This window comes from Eumetopias jubatus, unplaced genomic scaffold (genome assembly GCF_037043125.1).
Source record: "Eumetopias jubatus isolate StellerSeaLion01/CBP00866 unplaced genomic scaffold, mEumJub1_p1.0 scaffold_11, whole genome shotgun sequence".
In the NCBI taxonomy this organism is placed as follows: Eukaryota; Metazoa; Chordata; class Mammalia; order Carnivora; family Otariidae; genus Eumetopias; species Eumetopias jubatus.
This window is the reverse complement of record NW_028274817.1, coordinates 111755472-111778462: the sequence shown is the minus strand read 5'-3', so window position 1 is coordinate 111778462 and position 22991 is coordinate 111755472. Positions and strand designations below refer to the sequence as shown.

The window sequence follows — 22991 nt, the reverse complement described above, 5'->3', positions numbered from 1 at the left end:
GCCTGTTTCCAACTGGAAGACTGAGGAAGTCCTTCCACTCCCATGGCAATAGTCCAAGCCCAGACAATACATAAACTGTGCAGAGGGGAGGAAGAACTTCCCGATTAACTCATTCCGAAGAACAAAGAGCTTCTCAGAGGTGAACAAAGAGCCAGGACAGCTTCCACGCTGGGATGCCTGCTCTAGGTACTGACAAATGGAAGAGCGAGTCTTTGATAGAGAAACTTCACAGGGACAAGGAATAAATCAGCAAAGTTTTAGACAACAGCATGGGCTGATGGGACAGAATGGCATCTGGAAGGGTCCCCAAGCAAAAACCTTTTGTGTTAGAATTCTCTTGCAGCACACTCGCCCCCTATATTTTGCCAAGAAAGCCATGGTGCAGGAGAGGCTCAAAGTAGAAAGATACCACATACGTTATCAGAGCACTCGGACGTTGGTCCCTGCCAAAACGGAATCCAAAGACATGAGGAACAGCAACCCCAGATCCTCCTTGCTCAAATACTGACAAGACCAGAAAGGTCGCAGAGAGAGAAGAGTTAATGGAGTCCAGGGTCAACCCAGCCATTCTCTAGGAGAAACACAAAAAAATCAGTCATACATGCTAACTGCCAGACCTAAGAAAGGGCTCAGTTATTCAGGATAATAAAACAAATTATACTTCAGTCTCATCGGTTCTTTTAGATAAAATGTCTAGAATACACTAAAATTATGAGATGTGCATAGAAGAAAATGTGGCCCATAATCAGGATAAAAAATAGAACCTGAACCAGAAATGACTGTTACTAAAACTGACAGACAAGAACTTACAACTATTATAAATATACCGTTTATACTTACATAACACGTATGGGTGAAGAATTAAAGTATTTTGGGAGAGAAATGGAAAATCTCAAAAAACAAATGAATAGAAATCTTAAAACTGAAATTAAAAAAATGGCACTGAAAGGTCCTAACATCAGATTTGGACACTCTGAAAGAAAGGATCAGTGACCTGGAACATGGGTCAATCGCCCTTATCCAAACTGGGGCTGGAAGGGCATGAAGGGGGCGGGGGTGACAAAGTGCAAAAGGGAACTATGAGGGATAGAACCTTCTGTCTCTTAATCATGGTGGTAGTTACACGGGTGTATTTACTTGGCTAAAGTCATCAAACTGAGCACTTTAAATGGGTGCATCTTATTGTATGCCAGTTTTCTCTTATACCTTAATAAAGGTGGTTTTAAAAAGATGTAGAAACTGATCAGGGTTTCCGAAAGTTAAGTGTTCTGCTGGGCCAATCACTGCTCTCTGCCCTCAGATACATTCCTCTGCCACCTGCTTTGCTCTGCATCCCAGGGGAGTGGGCTCCTCCGGGCCGCTTCCCAGGCTCCCAGACCTGATTGCCAGCCGTGAGCAGCCAATGGAAGACCATGGCAGACAGGTACCTGGAGGGCAAGAACGAAGTAGCCGGAGTACGTTCTCCCAATTTTGGCGTGTTTTGGGTAGTGGCTCTAGCCATAGCTGTGTCTCTTCTGTAGACCTACCTGCCAACAAGCTGGCTTGTAATGGTTTCAAGGGGTCCTGGCTCCTAGGTTCTGATCACCTCACCTCTTTCCTGTGTCCCTTCAGCCAAAGGAGGGATGGTAGCAGCCTCCTGCTGATGTTAATTCTGAGGGGCCTCAGTTCCCTGTGTGGCTACTCAGCTCTTCCATCACCCGTGTAACAAATTCTATATAGTCAATTTCCTCTATTTTAAATATTGAGAGAGGTTTCTGTTTCCTGATTGGATCTTGACAGATACACACCTGCCACCAGGAAGCAGGTGCCTTAGTCTGGCCAGATGCCTCATATTTACATAAGGAGAAAGGAACAGTTAGAGGCAACCTGTATTTGAGCGTAGACAATGCCCAGAGCCAAAGAAACACATGAAGCAGCATGGTTGTTTTCTGACTCTACAAACAGGACCTAGTTATGTATCAGAGCAGAACCACTATTAAATCATCCCGTCCCTGCCCCCGTCATTGCAACTTTTTCTAGTCCCCTGGGACCACCAAGCAACATCTATAAAGGCTGGGCTTTACAGTGAACTGGTAGGCCCTGATGAGGAGCTGGGCACTTCTGAGGGTGGCTTTTCACAAAAGCAACAGGAGATGAGGAGTACTCCTGCCCACACTCTTGGTTCTGACAACACACTCTCAAGGATCTCCACGTGGATGGATCCACTTCAACTCTACCCCTTATTTGCAAGTTGCAGTAGAAACTAGGATGTGTTCACTAAAACCCCTTTTTTTTTTTTTTCCTGGGCCCTCAGCCAGAACACATTTCCCAACTTCCCTTGCAGTTAGGTTGGGCCACGAGACTGAATTTTGGCCAGTGAAATAGGCCATTGAGTAACGAACATCACTTCCTGACCAGGCTCAGACAAACCTCCCGGGCAGAGTCAAAAAGTGGAAACAACCCAAAAGTCCATCGCCTGACAAATGAATAAATAAGATGGGTTATATAAGTACAATCGAATGTTATTCAGCCACAGAAATTTAGTACTGACACACACTGCGACATGAATGAACCCTGAAAACGTATGCTAAGTGAAAGAAGCCATCCAGAAAAGCTCCCCTATTATAGGATTCCATTCATACGAAGTGTCCAGAATAGGCAAATCCAGAGACAAAAAACAGATGAGTGGTTTCCTAGGGCCAGCCAGTGAGGTGGGGAATACGGAGTGACTGCTAATGGATTGCCAAAGTAGAACTGTGGTTGTTGAGGGCCGGGGAGGGGAGTTAGGGGGGAAATAGGGAGCAGTGGCTGGTAATGGGTTCAGGGTTTTGGGGGAAGGAATGATGAAAGTATTCTAAAATTGATTGTGATGGTTGCACAACACTGAGTATACTAAAACCACTGGTTTGTACTCTTTAAATGGGTGAATTGTATGGTATGTGAATTATGTCTCAGCAAAGCTGTTACATACACACACACACGCCCCATCCCTGGCAATTCACCATGGTCTCTCTTTTTTATCATCCAGCTGAAAGGAGAGCTGAGAATCGAAGAAAGGATGGAGCATCAGGATGGGAGGAGAGTGGATTGTCAACCACCTGGAGAAGAGACTGCCTAAAGCACGATACATCTACACTGGAATGACGCATAAGTGAAAATAATTATGAAATTAACATAATTTCATTATGTTAGGTCACCGAAATTGTTATGCTACTTGTTACAGCAGTTACCCTACCTTAACATACAAGTCACCAACATCAAGGCGGCATAGATTTCCCTGGTGATACCGACCAATTCCCCTCTGAGTTCGTATCATACCCCACTTTCACTGACACCTGGGATCCCACACTAGGAAAACACCCATCGCTGCTGACCCTGACCTAGCTTATGCAGCCCTTCACTTTCTGGATTGCCTGCTCTGGGCCAAGCCCTACTTTGATGGTGGTATTACCAGTAATTCTGCTTTTGTAGTTTTCTGGATGCATTGAATATGTAGGACTTAGATATTTTTGTTTTCACACATATAAAGAAAAATTCAATAAATTTGCCTTCTACTATACCAAGCCCTTAACTGTAAGAACGCAGATATCACCATATAGATCTCTTCCAACTGTAGACCACGGCAGATCACAGAGTCATTCATTCATTCACCCATTCAAAAAATACCTACTGGGTGGCACAATGGTCTTAGGCACAGGGTAGACCGTGGCTCCTGTAGCCCTCCCCCCCAATTTAGTCTAGTGGGAGGGATGATATATATTAGAAAGTAACAAAGAAATATGAGTGCTACAAGGGAAAAGAACAGGTGCTATGACAATGAGTAACAGCAAGGACACTGCTTTTAGATACGGTATTCTCTGCAACCCCAACCTCTAAGGAAAGGGACATTTAGCTAGGCACTGAAGGATCATCAGATTCAGTCTGGCAAGCAATGAACACTCCAGACAGAGGAAACATCCACAAGGAGAACAGCCTGCCCCTCTTAAGAACTGAAGGCAGGTGAGGGTGGCGACAGGGTAGTGAACCAGGAACAGGACAGGAGGCAAGGAAGGACCCAGGTCATGCGGGACCATTTCCATAACTTTATGCAAAGTTTCTCAAAGGACTTCTAACTTGGAAGAACTTCTACGTGGAAGAGCTCAGAAGCTATTCACTACATCTCACATTTTACTCCAAATGACCTTCGAGATTCCAGCTCTTCTTAAGAAGCCTTCCTCAAATACTATTGTTAAAGGTGATATAACACTGGTGGTTGGGATTCTCCATCAGGAAATAGAAGGACAACTCACATTCACTCAGCTTCTTCTATGTGCCAGGCACTGTGCTAATTTTTTTTTATTTAAGATAGTCTTATTTAGTTCTTAAAACCATCTCATTCCACATGAGTGAAATCATATGGTATTTGTCTTTGACTGACTTATTTCACTTGGCATTATACTCTCTAGCTCCGTCCGTGTCACTACAAATGGCAAGATTTCACTCTTTTTGGTGGCTGAGTAATATTTCATTACACACACACCCCCACATCTTTTTTTTATCCATTCATCTGTTGATGGACACGTAGGCTGCTTTCATAATTTGGCTCATGAGTAAAGGAAAAAAAAAAAAAAGAGAGAGATTGGCAAGCCAAGAAACAGACTCTTAACTCTAGAGAACAAACTGCTGGTTACCAGAGGGGACGGGGTAGGGGGATGCGGGAGACAGGTGATGGGGATGAAGCAGGGCACTCGTCCTGATGAGCACCGGGTGAGGTATGGAAGTGTGGAAGCATTGTATTGTACACCTGAAACTAACATTACACTGTATGTTAACTATATTGGAATTGCAATAAAAAAAAAACCCATCCCATTAATTACCATTATCCTCATTTCTTCCACAGCAATGCAGTCCAGTTTCATGGGTTGTCAATAGCAGAGTGGTTTTGAAATATTTCTCAAATTTTTTTTAATATTTTTAAAGGATTTTATTTATTCATTTGAGACACAGAGACACACACAGAGAGAAGAGAAAGCATGAGCAGGGAGGGAGGCAGAGGGAGAGGGAGAAGCAGGCTTCCCGCTGAGCAGGGAGCCCGATGCGGGGCTTGATCCCAGGACCCCGGGATCATGACCTGAGCTGAAGGCAGATGCCCAACCATCTGAGCCACCCAGGCGCCCCTCTCAAATTGTTTAAGAGAGTATGTGTGTGTATAACATATAACCCACGTGATTGTATTTTTCCATCACTTGTTAACTTTAGGAAACCCTCATGCGTGGTCTTCTTCAGCACAAAGGCCTTCCCCAACAGAGAAGTCAGAAGATGTGGGGACAAAAGGGAGGGAACCGAAGCAGGAATTGGATAGAAAAGGAAGATTTCTTAGGCCCAAGGAGGCTGGGGAGAGGACTGATGGAAGTGGTTTAAGTCCTTTGGGTCAATATTTTTCAAAAAGAAAATATGTATTATTGGCAAGGCCACTGCTCAGAACATACTGAGATGGTCCAATTTTCAGAAAAATACTGCAACTGGTCTTTTGGTATAAAAAGTATATGAGAGTGGCTTCAATCTTCAGCTACCATCTAATGTTCTCATCATAGATGACAGAGCGGAACATATAAAAGGATGGCCCTACAGTTCCCAGAGGCCCAGGGCTCCTTTGGTTGTCCTTCAGGCAAATGAAAATAAGAGGAAGCTTTCTGGGCAGAGTTTCACAGATAACGCTGTGCCATATTAAATGAGGGTATCTAGAGCACTGTGCTAAAGCTGGGGAGTTCTGGCTCTAGATCTCTTACTCATCAGCTGTTATATCCTGGGCCCTTGCCTTTCTTTCTTTCTTCCTCCTAAAATGAAGGGTTTGGACCAAGTGACTCCTTTTAAATTCACAGGATTCGTGTTTGTCTTCACAGGAAAATGATCACCACAAACATGGGTCCTCCTTTGGCAACACGATTTTAGTGACCCGGAGATCAATGCACTATACAAGTGGGGAAAGGTCATCATTTTTCTACTTTTAACAAACGCCTAATAAAGAATGGTCATACAAATGCATGAATTAAGATGGTGAGAGAGAACAGCGAACATAAACAGAAGAAACAAAAGGACGCTGGCGGTTATGGCAGAGACAAGGAGCCCACACTGCCCTCCTGGGGGTATGTGTCCCTCCACCTGAGCAAGGACGTGGCTGGACAGTCCCAGGGGCTGAGGACGAGGTGACCACTGTAGGTTCTGGAACAAGACTGCAGCCTCCCTGGCACCGGCTCGATTCTGTAACATTCATCTCTCGCCCCTGCACGCATTTCTAGGCCCCACGGAGTACTTTCCTCTGGAGTTGGCAGTCTTGCCCTGAAGACACGGGGAGTAGAATATGAGAACATTCCTACTTTGTGCAGGCACGTCTTGTTCCTAACCTACTACTTTGATTCCTTCCAGTACTCCTCCTTCCGGACTATCTTTCTGCCTGCTGCCTGGATCCTTGGGCAGGTTCTTCTGGCTGCATTATCTAATAAAGTCGTGGCTGTAAAAACAGCAGCAAATGAAAGCTCCTCATACAGGGTCCCATGCCACCGAGTGGCAAGCAGTTTAACTGCGCAGTGCAAACTTGAAGCAGCTTTGAACGTGCTTCTGAATGCAGCTGAAGTGGAAGCTAGCAAGAAAAGCTAGCTGGCTCAATCCAGCTTTCCTAGTCACAGAGAGCCCTTGCCATCTGAGGCTCAAACATCACTCATTAACTGTCAACCTTTACTGACTAATTTACAGCCACAATTTCTCCACTTCCTGAGAGTTAAAGGTCAACTGTAATGCAGGAAAATCATCTGTCCATCACTGTATTTGCCTTTATAGACACAAGGTGATGCCATCCAGTTTCTCAAAACCGTACATAGTACCAAATTTGACTGTGAATATGCTGACACCTTGCCTGGCCCATAATACAGAGCCACTGTCTACTAGGGGCCCAGAAGGAAAACAGCCACCGTCAGAGAGCAAGGTGGTTCCGGGGTGTGCGTGCATCCCGGCCATTCTGCTTCCCAACTGGAAATGCACTGGTCTTGGGATCACTTCATCCTGCCACACCCATTTCCCTTAGATACTGGTTTTTCATTTCACAAATTGTTTTTCTCTTTTATTACTTCAAGTGGATGGCAATCAGACTGTTCTGTTTGACAACAGTTACCTCTACTCCGTCTGGGACAAGACACAGTGGCGACTGACTTAAATGACCCTCTTAGTTTTTATTTAACAAACCATTTTTTTTTTATAGCACTTGTCGTGGGCCAGACATTCTGCCAGGAACATCACCAGTGGTAACTCATTTAATCCTTATAAGTCAAGAGTTAATCAAGTATGATTATGTATAAATAAAAGTGGCACACAGTACTTTGGCCTAACAGTTACAGGACCTTTTTATTTCAGGCTTAATGAAGATGTCCTTCCCGATGCTCCCTGCCCTGGGACGCTGAATTTAAAGACCAGTGGGGAGGGCGCCTGGGTGGATCAGTTGTTAAGCGGCTGCCTTCGGCTCAGGTCATGATCCCAGGGTCCTGGGATTGAGCCCCGCATCGGGCTCCCTGCTCCACGGGAGGTCGGTTTCTCCCTCTCCCACTCCCCCTGCTTGTGTTCCCTCTCTCGCTGTGTCTCTCTCTGTCAAATAAATAAAATCTTAAAAAAAATAAATAAAGACCAGTGGGGAGAGAGCAGGCACATTTTCCTAGAGACCATGAAACCTTCCCTTCAAAAAGAATAAAAATCCTATCACTGTTTGCCAGTATCTATGAGGGCAGGACACATGCTATGTACCCAACAGAAATGTGCCATATGCGTACAAAAATCATGCGCAAGAATATTCATAGGAGCACGGTTCTTTAGCACCCCCAAACTGAAAACAAGCCCCAAGGTTTATCAGCAATCAAAGGGCTAGATCAGTTGTGGTATATCCATACAATGGGCTACCCGAGGGCAACAGGAATCAAGGAGCTACCGAAACATCCAAGCGGCACAGATGAATCTCACCAACGTGATGCCGAGGGAAGGAAACAGACACGATGGAATACACACTCTGTGACTCCATTTATATGAAGTTCCAGGACAGGAAAAATTCATGCATGGTGACAGATGTGACAACAGTGGTTGCCTATGAAGGGGTGCGGCTTGCCTGCAAAGGAGCCCAAAGGAGCACTGTGAGGGGAGAGACATGTTTTATATTGCGGATAGGGGCGTTGTTTACAGCATATGTCCATTTATCAAAATTCATCGAATTGTATACTTATGATCTATGCATTTCACTGTGTGTACATGTTGCTTCGCTGTAAAAGAGAGATGTGACATCATGTGTGTTATGAGCCTCCTGAAGCCATGGGCTCCTGAACACATCAGCTGTCCTGCAGATGCTGCCAGGGACACAACGTGTAGCCTGATGCAGCTGCTGAAGCCAAGCCAAGACTCTGAGAAACCAGACACAAGAGTCCTCTCACTCAGGTCACCTCCTACGCTCACTTTATTCATTCCCTGTGGAAGATGTTGGCCACGGAAGGTTGATGAGGAGGTGCCAGAACTCTCTGGCTCTCAGGCTAAGTTTGAATACCGCCCTCCCCAGCCAGAGTTTTTTTGCTTTATGATTCAGTATGACCAATTCCTGGCCCCAGCAGAGGGCAGGCCCAGCAGTAAGTTTATCTGGGCATGGCTCTCACCGTATTCACCTAATGGTGTTCCCCTTCCTGTATCTTAACCGGGGAAGAAGGGAGACTGCAGGACTAAAACATTTAGGCACCTGGGATTTTGTGAGGTTCAACCTGGCCAACTCCTAATGATCCTCCAAATCCACAGTAGCTGAGTTTGAATGAGCACATGGCTGCCCAGGTAGAGACTACATTTCCCAGCTGCCCTTCTGGCTACATAGGGTCATGTGAGTATGCGTTCGCCAATGGAATGCAAGTAGAAGTGTCCCCATGTTAATTCTACTTGCTTTAAAGGAACTTGTCCTGAACTTCCAGTCTTTCCCCCTTTACATAGGCTGGAATACAGAGTAGGAGTGACCTAGCTTCAACTAGAAGGGGATAACATTTTCACAAATTCAAGAGCTACAAAATGATCAGAAACCAGGTCCCCAAACAACTCCCGCAGCAGTGCTAAGCCACTCATCTGGCCCACTCACTGCTACACTGTTAGGTGAAAGAGCAATTTCCATTTTACTCAAATCACTGCATTCCGGGTCTCTTTGTTACAGCATCCTAATACCCCCAGCACACAAGCTTTTGAGGCTCCTGGTCTCCAGGCAGGAATTTCCAAGTCTCACAAACTCCATCTAGCCCAGAAATTTGTATTCAAAAGTTCAGATTATACTAGTAAATGAAGACAGCACCTTCTTCTCCTATCCTACAACAGTCATCCAGTTGCTAAAACTCATTCCCCACAGTCCACAAGATAACTATCAACCCCTTATTCATGTATATGAGGTCCTTTCAAGACATAGTCCCAGCCTCCACACTTAGCCTCAGGGCATGCGTTTGCTTCCGGGGCATCCTGTACTCTAATCGCCCTGGATGTTCCCTGAAGGCCCTGGATGTTCCCTGAAGGCCCACTGCACATGAAGAACACTAAGCTCCCATTTCTGCTCTGGCCAAGTAGAATGGCCTTTTCACCACCCCATCCCACGCTCTCTTCTGCATGTGAGGTAATTCTTACTACGAATTCCAAACCCAGCCCTAAAGACCCCAGGGAAGCCTCTTTAAAAGCCCCAAGTGGAAGGACTTCCTCCTTCTGTTAGACTTCCACAGCATTTGGGGCAAACCCTCATCAAGGCATTTATTGCTCTGAGTTCTAGGGCTTTAGTTACATGTCTGAACTCATGGCTGGAATATACATTCCAAAGACAAAATCCATGAACACCAAGACCAGATGCCTTGCCCATTTTCATAACCTTGGCATTTAGCACCCGATCTGGCTCAGACTCAGTGAGGGTTGAATGAAAGAAGAATTTAAGAGGCAGCAGGTCTCACTCTTACCTGTTGAGTGCAAATGCATAGTGGAATTTAATATTATGCTGGTCGGCCAAGTCACACGTAGGCAGCATTTCCAGGGTCTCCACCAGCTTCACCATGGCGTCATAGTCCTGTTGGCAAGAGGTCCCAAGGTGAGAAAGACAGGAGACCCACAGCTCTTCTCAGGTTCTTCTGAATGGTTATCAACCTAAGACTGCCTCAGCATTTAAATATTAAGCATTTCCCTACAGACAGCATTTAGTGAAGTTACTTACAGCCTGTAACATAACAGGAATAAGGTTTAAAAAAAAACAAAACACAACAACAACCCAAAATGAATGAGAGAGAAGGTAGACCAAGAATCCCTGCTATCAGAGGCCACAAACGGATCAAGGGGATGAGGCTAAATCCAAAGGCAACAAAAGCAAGCAAGCAAGTCCGGCAGCCCAGAAAAAGCTCCCACACCATGAGTGCAGGAGAGTTAAGAGCACCAGCAGAGCTGTGGGTTAAAATGAGAGAGATAGGGGCGCCTGGGTGGCTCAGTCGGTTAAGCGTCTGCCTTCGACTCAGGTCATGATCCCAGGGTCCTGGGATCGAGCCCCACATTGGGCTCCCTGCTCAGCGGGAAGCCTGCTTCTCCCTCTCCCGCCGTGTGTCTCTGTCAAAATAAATAAATAAAATCTTAAAAAAATAAATAAAAAATAAAATGAGCGAGATATAAATACACACAAAATCTTATAGTCACCTAGCATGGGAAGAGAGCAAACATGCCAGGTCCTTCCCATTCTGCCATAAAGAACTGAATTCATCTAAACCAGGGTTTCTCCACCTTGGCACTACTGACCCTTTGGGGCTGGATCCTTCTCGGTTGTGGGGGCTGGCCTGGGTATTCTGGGAGGTTAAGCAGCACCCAGGGCCTGGAGCCGGGAGATGACAGCAGCACCTCCCCCTCACCCCTGAGCCATGAAAACCAACAAGGTCTCCAGACCCCGCCACATGTCCTCTGGTTGAGAAGCAGGGTCCTAAGCTGCATAATCACCCAGGGAAAAACTGCTACTGTGTTCATCTCAGCTGGGTCCCCTCTGAGCAGTGCCATCTGCTACTCTTTCGGCCAGGCTTCCAACCAGGGTGACTGGCCAACTCACTGCCAGCCAGCCACAGTTCACTGAGGAGGACTGCCCACTGGGATCCCACGCCTGTTCTGTGGCTCTGCAACTTGATGCTGCTGCTCAAGAAAAGGCGGGAGTGTATTCCAAGAAGCTTCTGGCTTACCTCTGAGCCCTACCAATGGAAGGTTATAAAAAGAAGAGAGGCGTGAAGGCCAGCACAGAAGGAGCTCAATGGAAGACAGACTTCAAAAACAGGTCATTTGCACTCTCTTGTCCCCTGGCCATCATTTCATCATTGTCAAAATCCCTAATAGCATCTGCTATTAAAGTCAATTAGATGCATCTGTTTATCACCAGGGTGTGCATTCCTTAGCAGTTGATTCTTCTTTGTTCAGGTCATAAATGGGTGCCTCTCTCAATTTGATTTAAAGACCTGTTGTCAACAACCTCCAATATGGCTTTGTAGAATTCTTCATGGAAGGCCCACTGTCCTGTGTTCCCCCCAAAGGGAAGCAAGTCAAGACATCCTTACAAATGGCTCGACAGCATTTAACTTGGAGGGCAGAAACACTCCGTTTCCTGCATGGTACCGCATCCCATAAACTCTGTCTCAAGCACTCCTCATGAGGCTCTGAGGCTTTAGAGTAAACCTCTGCATTGCCTGGGTCCTGGATGTGCCTCTGCTACTACCCTCCCTGTCACTGATGGGCAGCGTGGTCAACAAAGAAGAAAGTGACAGGGGCCTAAAGAAAGTAGCATAGCCGAGGAGTAAAGAGCAAGGACAACGCTGCCTCAGTTGAATCTGTTAACTGCTGTGTGACCTTGGACAACTTACTTAACTTCTCTGTGCCTCATTTGTAAAACGGGGATAATCAGAGTATACATCCCATAAGCTTGTGAAGAGGATTAAGTGAACTGGGACTCGCCAAGAGCTTGAAACAATGCCTCGCATAAAGTGCATCTAAACTGTTAAATTCTAAGATCCTTTTATCGAGCAGCACTGTGAATGAGGTTTGGCGGGAGTGGCCATCTGATGTGACAAAACCCCCAATGTTACCCGCACAACAGATATGCTAGGGGATCTATGACCTAGCCACAATCCTCTTTTGTCCATAAATCAGTTAGCTAACCATCTGGCGGGCAGAAGAGTGCTTCACGTGAGGAACGAACTCCTCAGGCCAAGGAAGCGCTCCGCATGCACCCACTTCTGTGAAGGGGGCTTGTACCTGGATGTCGCGGTAGGACAGCAGCAAATTAACGATGATGTCTGAGGTCAGGACTTCGGTGTTGTCCAAGCGAAGTCTGATCCGAGCCAGTTCCTTTGCCAGTTCATCACCCTGGTATTTCTCTCGGGCTCTCCGGATGTCGTTTAACAAGGTTTCTTTGTAGTAAACGCTGGAGAGGAAACAGGTAAACCTCCAGTAGCATCTACCTACATGTGGGACTCTGTTTCCTTCGGCAGCTCAAACCACCTTGGTTCTCATAGCCATGACAGAGCTGGACACAGGGAGGCCTCTCCCAGCCCCGAGCCTCCCTGCACCAGCAGAGACAGACAGGTCCTACTTGCTAGTCGCCTTTTGTGGCAACTAACCACTCAACATCAACAAATTCACTTCATTAGGACCTTGGAAGTATTTTCAAAGTTGACCCCTGTTAGTATTTGGATGACTCATAGGACTTGCTACTCAGCCCACCCTATCCCCTCTGGGATTTTCCAACACAGAGAGAGCAAGAGGTTACCTTACTTGAATCGCTTATTTCCCCCACTATTAACACATTATCACAAAGCCAAATACAAGTCCAAAAATCATGAAACACAGTATAATGAGAACGTCTTTAACGTCCATCTATCAGGTATCCCCACCTAGACAGAAATCACAAAGCTCTTTCCAGTTGGCCAAGAGCCAGAAACTGGGTGCGTCCATGAGCAATCCCAGAAGCTGTGCCTGGAAGCTTATGGACAACCTCTGCCTTTCACTCCCACTCCCCTGCTCATTTTCGACTGCCAGAATGCTTTTCTAACGTAAAACAAAACTTCCTTCCTGGGAGCATCTAGATAATAATAGGGATGTATAAAAACATCTAAAGCAGTTCAAATCCACACTGGAATCTCTTACTGCAGCCTCTCAGAGAACCAGTGCTAATATCTGGTACTTGGTTTAAAACTTTCACAAATGATCTAATTTGACATATAGAGGCCAACTTACGGTGACCATAGATTGATTTAAATATGTTGTCTACTTTCCAAGTAATGTTTTAATGGAGACTGGGCACTGCCAAGCAGTAATCTACAATCAACCAGTTAAGTAGCTGAGAGGACTTCGTTGTAGAGAGAAAAACTAGGCTGTTTATGGGGGGGGGGCGGAAAGAAGCAGGCTCGTCATGATCTCAGGGCCATGGGATTGAGCCCCGCATCAGGTTCTGTGCTCATTGGACAGTCTGCTTAAGATTCTCTCTCTCCCTCTGCCCCTCCCACCCACACTGTCTCTAAAAGAAACCTTAAAAAAAAAAAAAAAGGAGCAGGCTCAATTTAACAGCCTTCAGAGAAAGACAAATACATAAGAATAAGAATGAATGTTACTTGCTTTTAATAATTTTAAACCTATGCCAAGTAAATGTGAATATAAGACACAGCCTATGCCTACGCCAATGCTCATAACATTTAAAGAATGCAGTGGTGCCCCACAGAAAGCGCTCTGACATAAAATTATCAGTGTGTTGCTTTCATTCTTTATTTTCTTATTTGTCTCTTGCTTATCATCCCGATGAGCAAATTAGCAGATTCCACCAGTGTGTAAAATTCTGTCATTAATCTTAGGAGCCATTAAGTTGGGTGACAGCCACTGTCCGTTTGGTGGACTATAAAGTCATCAAAGATATTAAAGTGTTATTGGTTTAACCTGACAAGTGAGAAGTTAGACTTTAGTCTTGTTTTTAAGGCTAATTCGGAAAAACAGTTTTAATAAACTAAGAAACCTCACAAGAGCTATAACTTGTAAGTAAAAAAGCAAAATACTGAATTGAGTATGGCTCGGAGCTATCATCTATGTACTACACATGTAGACGTTTCTGCCTGTGGTAATGAGGGAAGATGCTGCTGACTGATGTGAACTTGAAAATGGTTTCAAACCCCTTTTCAGCACAAGGCTACAGGCAGCCTTTACCCATCTATCAGAGCTGACACCTGAGCGAAAAACTTACCTGCCATCCCTCCTACAGATGTTTTAAACAGAAGCCCCATGTACCCTTCTCAGTAACCATTCAAGGGGTAGAAGCGACTAACAGGTATTTCGAGTCCTTTGGAATTACACCAAATCAAAACAGATACTTTCCTATTGATAACACACACATACTCCTTTCACTAAAAACAAACTTGAGCCCACTTCTTGGAAGGCCTGGCTCAGATGGCAGACTCAAGCCAGCCCATTTCCTCGTCAGACCTGTAAAGCTAATATTTGAAGAGCTTTCTCCCTAAATGTCACTAAAATGTTCATTGTGCAGCAAGGTTGGACTGTGTCAGGCTTTGCAGGAATGCCCCACTAAAGACCCCCCATCTGTTGTCCACACTGGCATTTGGTCACAAAGACCTGGGTTTCTAGTCTTATTTCTCCATTAAGGTGCGTAGGAGAAACTGTGTCCAAACAAGAGATGACAGGATAGAAAAAGAACAGACTATTCGCAAGTGTGTACCTCAGACTGACACAAGTCACAGCTGGGGGAGCCACCATCTGAGCCACAGTGGGATGTGGGGGCCTTTCCATTTAAAGCCAATTCTGCTAGGGCTCTGGATTTTCATTTGTTTTGGAAGGACAGATCCTTCTTGTGAGGTAGCTTACAGGAGTAGATCCTTTAAATAGGCGGCAAGCACAATCACTGGATCCTTTGGTTTAGTGGATAACTTTTGGCCTCCAACTTTTAGAATAAGAACATTTTAAGGTATGGCTTCTTGAGCACAGAGGCTCAGATAGGTGAGCTTTTACGAGGCTGCCAAGTGCAGAATCGTCTGACCCAGGACTCAGACCCAAACCTGCTCACCTCTGAATGAGTATTCCCCACCTTCTCTGACATAAATCTGCAAAGAACACGTCCCAAGACATCCTGGGGTCAGGATGTCCTGTGACTTGACTCAACACAAGAACTTAATGATTGGAGTGAACTTGTTGAGCCATTTTAACAATCTCAACAGCTGCATGGGGTTGGGGACAGGGGGAGACAAAATCATGTTCGGAAAGGATCTTAAAACACAAAATCTTAGGGTTGAAAGAGCATAAAAACAGTGACTTAACGTCCTTATTTTCTAGATGAGAAAACAGCTACACAGAATTATTTGTCAAGGTCACACAGGGAGCTGGGGCCAGATACAGGCTCAACCCTCACCTGCTAAAACTCCACTTCTATTCTCTTTTGGCTACACCTCAATGGCCCAACTTAGTGAGGTAGCAAGGAACAATAATAGATTCCAGAAGCACTTAAGCACAAAACAGACTGGCTGGGTTTCCCCATTCTCTGGGCATTACGGTCTCCTAACGGTCTACAGCTTCCATGAAGGGAAAATTCTGGCAAGGCTCCCAGGGTTGCTGACGGTGAATGGGAATTACCATGAGGTCACGTGGATGTCCTTGAGGAGGCTAATAAACCTGTCCACCAGGGGCACACACAGCGGACCCAGGATGGTGTCCCAGTTGGGCTGCATGTACTCTGAGGCACGCCTTTGGGCGTCACTCTCGCAGCAAAAATAATCAGCACACGGTGTCACGATGTACGGGATGAAATAATAATTTCCACTAGATGCCTGGAAAACAGAAACAAAAATGTTTCACAAAGTCATTGATGTAGAAGCACAGTCGTGGATTTGGGCAGGCAGAATCTGGCAGGATGGAGGAGAAAGCGCCTGAGAATGACTAACAATGTGTGCGATAGGACGAGGAATCTCTCAGGCACAAGACCAGAAACCACTCAATACCACAAGTCAGAACACAAAAATGTGGTTTCAGATGCTGAACTGATCTGTATATGTCTCTGAACTTCCCTGGCAGAGCTTTTAGGGTTTTAAGTCATGGAAATGACATCATTTCACTACATGCCCCCCAAATAAGAGTGAGTTTGAACCCAGTGATAACCAAGAACTGCAATGGAAAGGCAGATTTTCTTTCTTTCAGCATAGAGGGAAAAGCCCTATTGTTTGACCATTTAATCACAGGTAAACGATAGGTAGACTTTGTTGAGTAAAAATTGTCTTGCAGGGAACAGATGTCAGTAAATATGACTAATCTTAGAAATGTTTTTTAAAAGGATGCTAAAGGGGCGCCTGGGTGGCTCAGTCGGTTGGGCGTCTGCCTTTGGCTCAGATCATGATCCGGGAGTCCTGGGATCACGCCCTGTGTTGGGCTCCCTGCTCGGTGGGGAACCTGTTTCTCCCTCTGCCTGCTGCTTCCCTTGCTTGTACTCTCTGTCAAATAAATAAATAAAATCTAAAAAAAAAAAAGGATGCTAAAGTTTTATAAAGTCAAATACTGCTCAGGTAAAACTATATCTTTTCTTGTAAGAAATAATTACAATTTGACTATGAATCATGATCCTTTGCAAAGCATAAACACTAAGCCTAAAAAGCATTGAATCATGCTCAATTTTTAGCACATTTGAAAGGTTAAAACACATTCTTATAGGACATTCTTCTATCAGTCAGGCTTTTGTCTACACTGTCACAAAAAGCAAGTAGCTTAAAATTACAGACTTTTTAACTCCTAGCTCTTCACTTAATTTTCAAGAATGTCTATATCATGCCAGAAATAATTCATCTGATTTTTTAATTTTTTTAAACTCAGCCAATGGAATTATCTGAGTATTTTAAATTAATACAGATATAACCTTGGGAAGCACATTTCCTCCAAGGACAAGAAATCAAGTAAGGAATATAGCTTCTTCTAAGTTAGAAAGAAATTTAGTAGTTACAGAAAACAGTCAGAATGCTACCATCTCAGATCAAACAGAAGCTGGGGAAAACCTGCACCATTGCAGTGCTCATTTCAAATACCCACGTGACCTAGGTTTTTAAGTTTTCCTTGTGAATGACATTTGCTTACAGAACTGGTGGCACACTTATTTCCACCTGAACTCCAACTACGTGTCCTGAAACTTGTCAGGCATCTCTAAGTCCTACTGAGACATGGTTGTTAGGCCCTAAAATATTTCCTTAAGAAAAAATCACTCATGCTGCTCCATTCAGACATATTTTAGACTGGGTCAGCAAACTTGTTCAGTAAAAAACCAGATGGGAAGGATTTTGGATTTTGAGGGCTAGCCTCTGCTGCAACCACTCAACTCTCCTGTCACAGCATCAAAGCAACTGTAGGCAACACATAAACACGTGAGCAGAACTATGTTCCAATCAAAGTTCATTTATGGACACAAATCTGAATTTCATGTTGTCACATGTCCTGCAATACTCTTCATCTTCTGACTTCTCCCCACTCTTTACACATGTAGTAAGCATTCAGAACTGACCAGTCACACAGAAACAGGTGGCAGGCCAACCCTCACCTTCCATTAAGCTCCTTGATGTTCTATTATTCCTGAAAATAGGGTTTTCTGAGAATACTTACCCAGAAGAGCAGCTGGACACCATCCCTGTGTGCACCAGATATTGGGGTTAAATCCCTCAAAATACCCATACCAGTATGTTATAAACAGAAGAGGCAAAAATTCAGGTGTGTGGGTAGTAACTGGGGTCAGGGAGAAAACTCCAGCTACTTCCCAGCAATCACTGGGAACTGCCTGCACCAGGGGAACAAAGACCCTTCCCTTCCTGGCAATATCTTCAAATCCTCAAAGACAGACTCATACTGTCCAGCAGAGTAAGGTTTGGGTAGGTTAGAGACAAATTTCTCCCTCATCTATAACAGAAAGCCATGTTGTTGAAGTAAATTCAATGCCTTTTATGCGATCAGAAGGTTAAACTGCTTGTTCTTCCACCGACAATCGGCTGAGTTCAAGGTAAAAGACTTCTGACCGCAGACAGAGGAAGGAGAGGACTGTGTGCATCAGTGAGGTCTAGAAAGTAAAATATCCATGAGGAAGCAGAGTTTATTTTTTTCAAAACGTTAGAGCTAGACCTGGAGGGGTGGGATGAGAAGCTTCTCAGATTACCTGGAAAAACAGCCCTAACCAGGAAAAAAAAAAAAAAAAATTAAACATTTTAAGTCTCTATGAATTGTCTGAAGAGCATACAGCAAATAGAGAAACATTTATTCAAGAAAATCAACTCCTCTTGGTAAGAATAGCCACACTCTAGCATTGGATAACCTGCTCCTCCCCTATCCTTCAGCCCAGAGTAACAGAAATGCTACCCTGGGTGGGGACAGGGAAGAAGCAGCGGCTCCCTCTTACCCCACAACCTCTAGTCTAGGATGATGGTTTCTCCTCGGCCAGGCCCAGCAGCATTGCCATTTGCCACAGCCTGGGCCGGAGCAGCTCTGTTCCAGGCAAGTGTGGTCAAGAGGACCAGTGGGCGCCTGGGCGGCTCAGTCGTTAAGCCGCTGCCTTCGGCTCAGGTCACCATCCCGGGGTCCTGGGATCGAGCCCCGCATCGGGCTCCCTGCTCAGCGGGAAGCCTGCTTCTCCCTCTCCCATTTCCCCTGCTTGTGTTCCCTCTCTCGCTCTCTGCCAAATAAATAAATAAAATCTTTAAAAAAGAGAGCTCTCCAGAAGTGGACCAGAGGACACACAACACAGAGTAGGGAAGGCCAAGCTTATGGGCACTATCACAGACCAGGGAGATTTCTGTGGCAGGAAATGAAGAGGAAGTTGGTAGTTCCACAATAGCTGGAGGCCAAAGGCAGACCAGCTCATTTCACAAAGAGCAGCAGGGCAGAGAGCGCAAAGAAGAGCCTTCCTGAGGTCAGACAAAACCCTGAAGACGGGCCCTGAAGACTACCCCTGCAAAGGAGCCCGACTTTAATGATCTCAGACTGTGGAATGCTTACGTCTCAGGGCATGGTCAAAAACACAGTCATCAGCTGACAACTCGGGTCTATTATCAACACAGGAAGAACGCAACAGGGAAATCGGGTAAAGACATAGTAGAGGAGAGCCCAGGTGTAACCACCATCACCCCTGCGTGGGGGTGGGAGGGTCAGAGCAGCCATGTACATGCCCAGCGCTGTGCCCGCCAAGGAGTGACACCAGAGGCTGCACACTGAACAGCAAAGAGACTTCACTGAACTAGTCTAGTGAAGTCACTCAACCAACCAACCGGCAAGCAACAAAAACAAGCTCCACAGACAGGAGGGAAAGAGATCAGTATCTAGAGTTGCTGTATTGCATTATCTAAAATGTCCACTTTTCAGGGTGCCTGGGTGGCTCAGTCGGTTAAGCGTCTGCCTCTGGCTCAGGTAATGATCCCGGGGTCCTGGGATGCAGCCCCACGTTGGGCTCCTTGCTCCACGGGGAGCCTGCTTCTCCCTCTCCCTCTGCTGCTCCCCCTTCTCACTCTTGCTCTCTCAAATAAATAAAATCTTTAAAAAAAAATAAAATGCCCACCTTTCAACAAAAAGGAAACAAAACATGCCAAGGAACAGGACAGTGTGATCCATACACAGGAAAAACAGCAGGCGACAGCAGCTGCCTTTGGAAGGCCCCAGATACTGGACTTAGGAGACAAAGACTAGACAGCAGCTATTATAGAGATGCTCCAAGAACTAAAGGACACATGAAATGCTGAAAGAATTAAAGGTATGACAATGATGTCTCGTCAAATAGAAAATATCAATAAAGAGACAGAAGTCACAAAAAAGAAGCAAATGGAATTTCTGGTGTTCAAAAGTACAATAACCAAAATTAAAAAATTCACTGAAGGGACCCAACAGGAAATCTGCGTGGAAGAAAGAATCAGCAAACTTGCACAAAGACCAATAGTCTATGCAATCCGAGGAACAGGGAAAAGAAAGAATGAAGAAAAAGGAAAAGATCCTCAAAGAAATCTGGGACACCATCCAGGGCACCAACATACATGTCATATTATGAGTCCCAGAAGGACAGGAGAGAAAGGAGCAGAAAAATATCCAAAGAAATAATTCCTGAAAACTTCTTAAATGTGATTAAATGAATCAGCATAGCCAAGAAATTTAACGAACTTCCCGTTGGATAAACTGAGAGATCCATACCCAGATATAACACAGTCAACATTTTCAAAGACAAAAAGAAAATCTTGAAAGCAGCGAGAGAAAAATGTCTTAGCACGTACAAGGGAACTCCAATTAAATCAACATCTGACCTTCCTTTGGAATTAATGAAGCCAGAAGGTGGCAGGATGACATATTCAAAGGGGTGAAAGACAAAATAAGTCAGCCAGACTCTTCTATCTAGCAAAACTAGATTTTCAAAATGAAGGTGAAATGAAGACATTTTCAGATCAACAACCATGGAGATAATTTGTTCCTAGAAGACCCGGCTTATAAAAACTACTAAACCAAGTTCTTTAGGCTGAAAACGAGTGACATCAGACACTAATTCTAATTCACTTGATAAAAACAAATACGCCAGTAAAGGAACAGATCGGATTGCCAATCTCTTCTTTCGTCTCTTAACTGATTTAAAAGACAACTGCATAAAACGATGTATGTAATCCTATGTTGGGGACTGTAACATACAGAAATGGGATTTATTTGAGACGAACAGTACAAAAGATGCAGGTGGAAACAAGGCGGTAATGGCCCAAGGAAATGACACCATTTGTTACCTGGAATCCAGAGAAACCAACAAAAAGAACGGGAAGTGGTCAACGGAAACGTTAATATAACAAACTCTATCAATTTATACTTTTTTCTTCTCTCGGCTTAAAAGACAGAACATTATACAGCCTAACAATTATGACACAAAAGATTTCCCGACATTACAACTAAATAACCCTGCATCTCCACAACAGGCAGGTAACTGAAGGTCCAAGAATCCCACCTCTTTGGATACAAGTGTTACAGGTCTTAAAGCCTTAAAACTCTTTCCAAAACGAACATGTCTGCTGAAATCTTGTTGATAGTCTTTCTTCAGCAAGCCCATTCCTTCCAAATAGCACAAAAGTCAACTCCGTCCCCATCCTACTCAAGTCCTCAATAATGAGGTGTGAAAAAATAGGACTTTGACAAATGTAGGCTTCGTGCGCCGTTCCAGCTTAGGGCTCCAGTGGGCAGAGCGAGAGCGGCAGAGGCTCGTGCAGACCTGCCCGCAGCCAGGACGGGACCTGATCCTTTGGGCCAACGTTCAGCCCCAGTTAGAGAAAAATGAGGAGAAAGAGAAGGAATACGTGACCTCTGCAAACAACTGAGTGAGCTGAATGACCAGGACTGAGGAGACAGCAGGCATCTGGAGCCTTGGCAAAGTAAAAATACTCCCTTTGAGAAAATCTCTCATGAAGTGTATAAAAGTTTAAGAAATTTTACAGAAAGCAATTGGGACTAATGGCTACATTTACAAAAGCAATTCATAAACTTCCAAATGAAAGCACAGGCTTTTGAGTGCACTTCTTTTGTTCTTACAAAGAAGAAGAATAGGCCCAAACATCTTCAAATGATGGGGCACATTCAGACTTTTGTTGGTGGGGAGACCAGAAATTAAAAAGAAAAACATTGATTAGCATAACACATGTCCAATAGCAAACCAAGCTTGTATATTTGTAATTGTTACATTTATAAATAGAAACATCTCAAGAATCCAGCTTATTAAAACACATTCAACAAAGGCAGCTTAGTTTCCTACATAAAGGGGCATTAGAACCAGTACGCTAGGCCCATTAATATGTAAACCCTTATTCCAAACACTCTTCAAGTATCTCCAAAAGGAAGATTCTGATACAGTAAAGTGAGGTCAGAGAGCAGAGTAAAAGCCACTGGTCTCCGACTCTGTGAGGTTAGGGAGTGGAGGAATCTAGTTGCTAACTTAGCGATGGAGATTTCCAGAACTACTGCCATGTACAGATTCACCACCATGAACAGATTGTCTTATAGCACCACTAAGTTAAAGAATAAGTGCTTTTTAAAAAGCTCTCATCATAAAAGTTTGATTATACAGCCTCGAATGCCATAATTTTCCCCCTCTGCCAGTCACTGATTTTATTTTTCAAGTTTTTATTTCAATTCCAGGTTGTTAACATACAGTGTTAGTTTCAGGTGTATGATCTAGTGAGATTCAACACTTCCACAGTCAAATGCCGTAACTTTTAATGCTTGCCTAATACACCACACGGTGAACGTTGATCGTGTACTTAACCCTTCTCCTGTTATTTAACCTCGTTCCGGGAAGTTTCTTACTGTACACGGAGACGAACACCTTTGCATCTTTACACTGTGGTCTTCTCCCAAGAGGAGCTTCCCAAGAATGAAATGACTAGAGTCAGGTTAAGGTTCTTGGTCTGTGCTGCTGTCACAAAAGATGAAGCAATTTATGCTCCCACCCACAGGGCATGGAGGCATCCCCATTTCATCATCATCTCAGCAGAGGGTTTTTTTTCCCCACATTTGCTAAGTTAGGGGAAGACGAAATAACCATACTAACATTGAAAGAGGAAGTATCACGTCTGTTCAAGCATAGCAAGACGGTGGAGGACTGGGACAGCCAAGGACTGAATCCCAGCTCCACTCCACACCAGATGAATGACCCTGGACCACGTACTTATCTACCCAAATCTCAGCGGTCTCATCTTTAAAATGGGGACAATAATACGGTCAACTTCCTTAGGTGACAGAGGCCTAACTATGGCCATGGTGCATAGTGGGCATGCAATAAGTATTAGCTGTGTTCAGTAGTTCTAGACTGGACCAGGAGTTCTGAACCTGGAGTCTAGTAATCCTCGGGAGCCTGTGAACTTGAATGAGAAAAAAAAAAAAATCACATCTTTGTCACCATTTACCTTTAACTGAGATGTAATGTTGCCTTCCGTTAGGACTGTAGGTAATAACACATC

At 44.6% G+C, this 22991-nt stretch overlaps 1 protein-coding gene across 4 annotated transcripts in view; it reads right to left on the bottom strand.

Annotated features, from left to right (window-relative positions):
* The window catches only part of MAP3K15 (mitogen-activated protein kinase kinase kinase 15), a 118149-nt gene that overhangs the window by 62735 nt on the left and 32423 nt on the right, over positions 1–22991 (bottom strand). For 3 of the 4 annotated variants that reach the window (XR_003612184.2, XM_028122543.2, XM_028122544.2), the window contains exons 4-6: positions 15637–15830; positions 12265–12433; positions 9954–10060 (exon numbers count right to left, since the gene is read on the bottom strand). Coding sequence is in view for 3 of the 4 variants with exons in the window: in XM_028122543.2 (XP_027978344.2) it covers positions 9954–10060; positions 12265–12433; positions 15637–15830 (470 nt within the window). In the remaining variant the exon portion in view is untranslated. Of the gene's footprint in view, positions 1–6120; positions 7279–9953; positions 10061–12264; positions 12434–15636; positions 15831–22991 lie in introns of those variants that run through there. The other variant, XM_028122547.2, reaches the window with a different exon arrangement.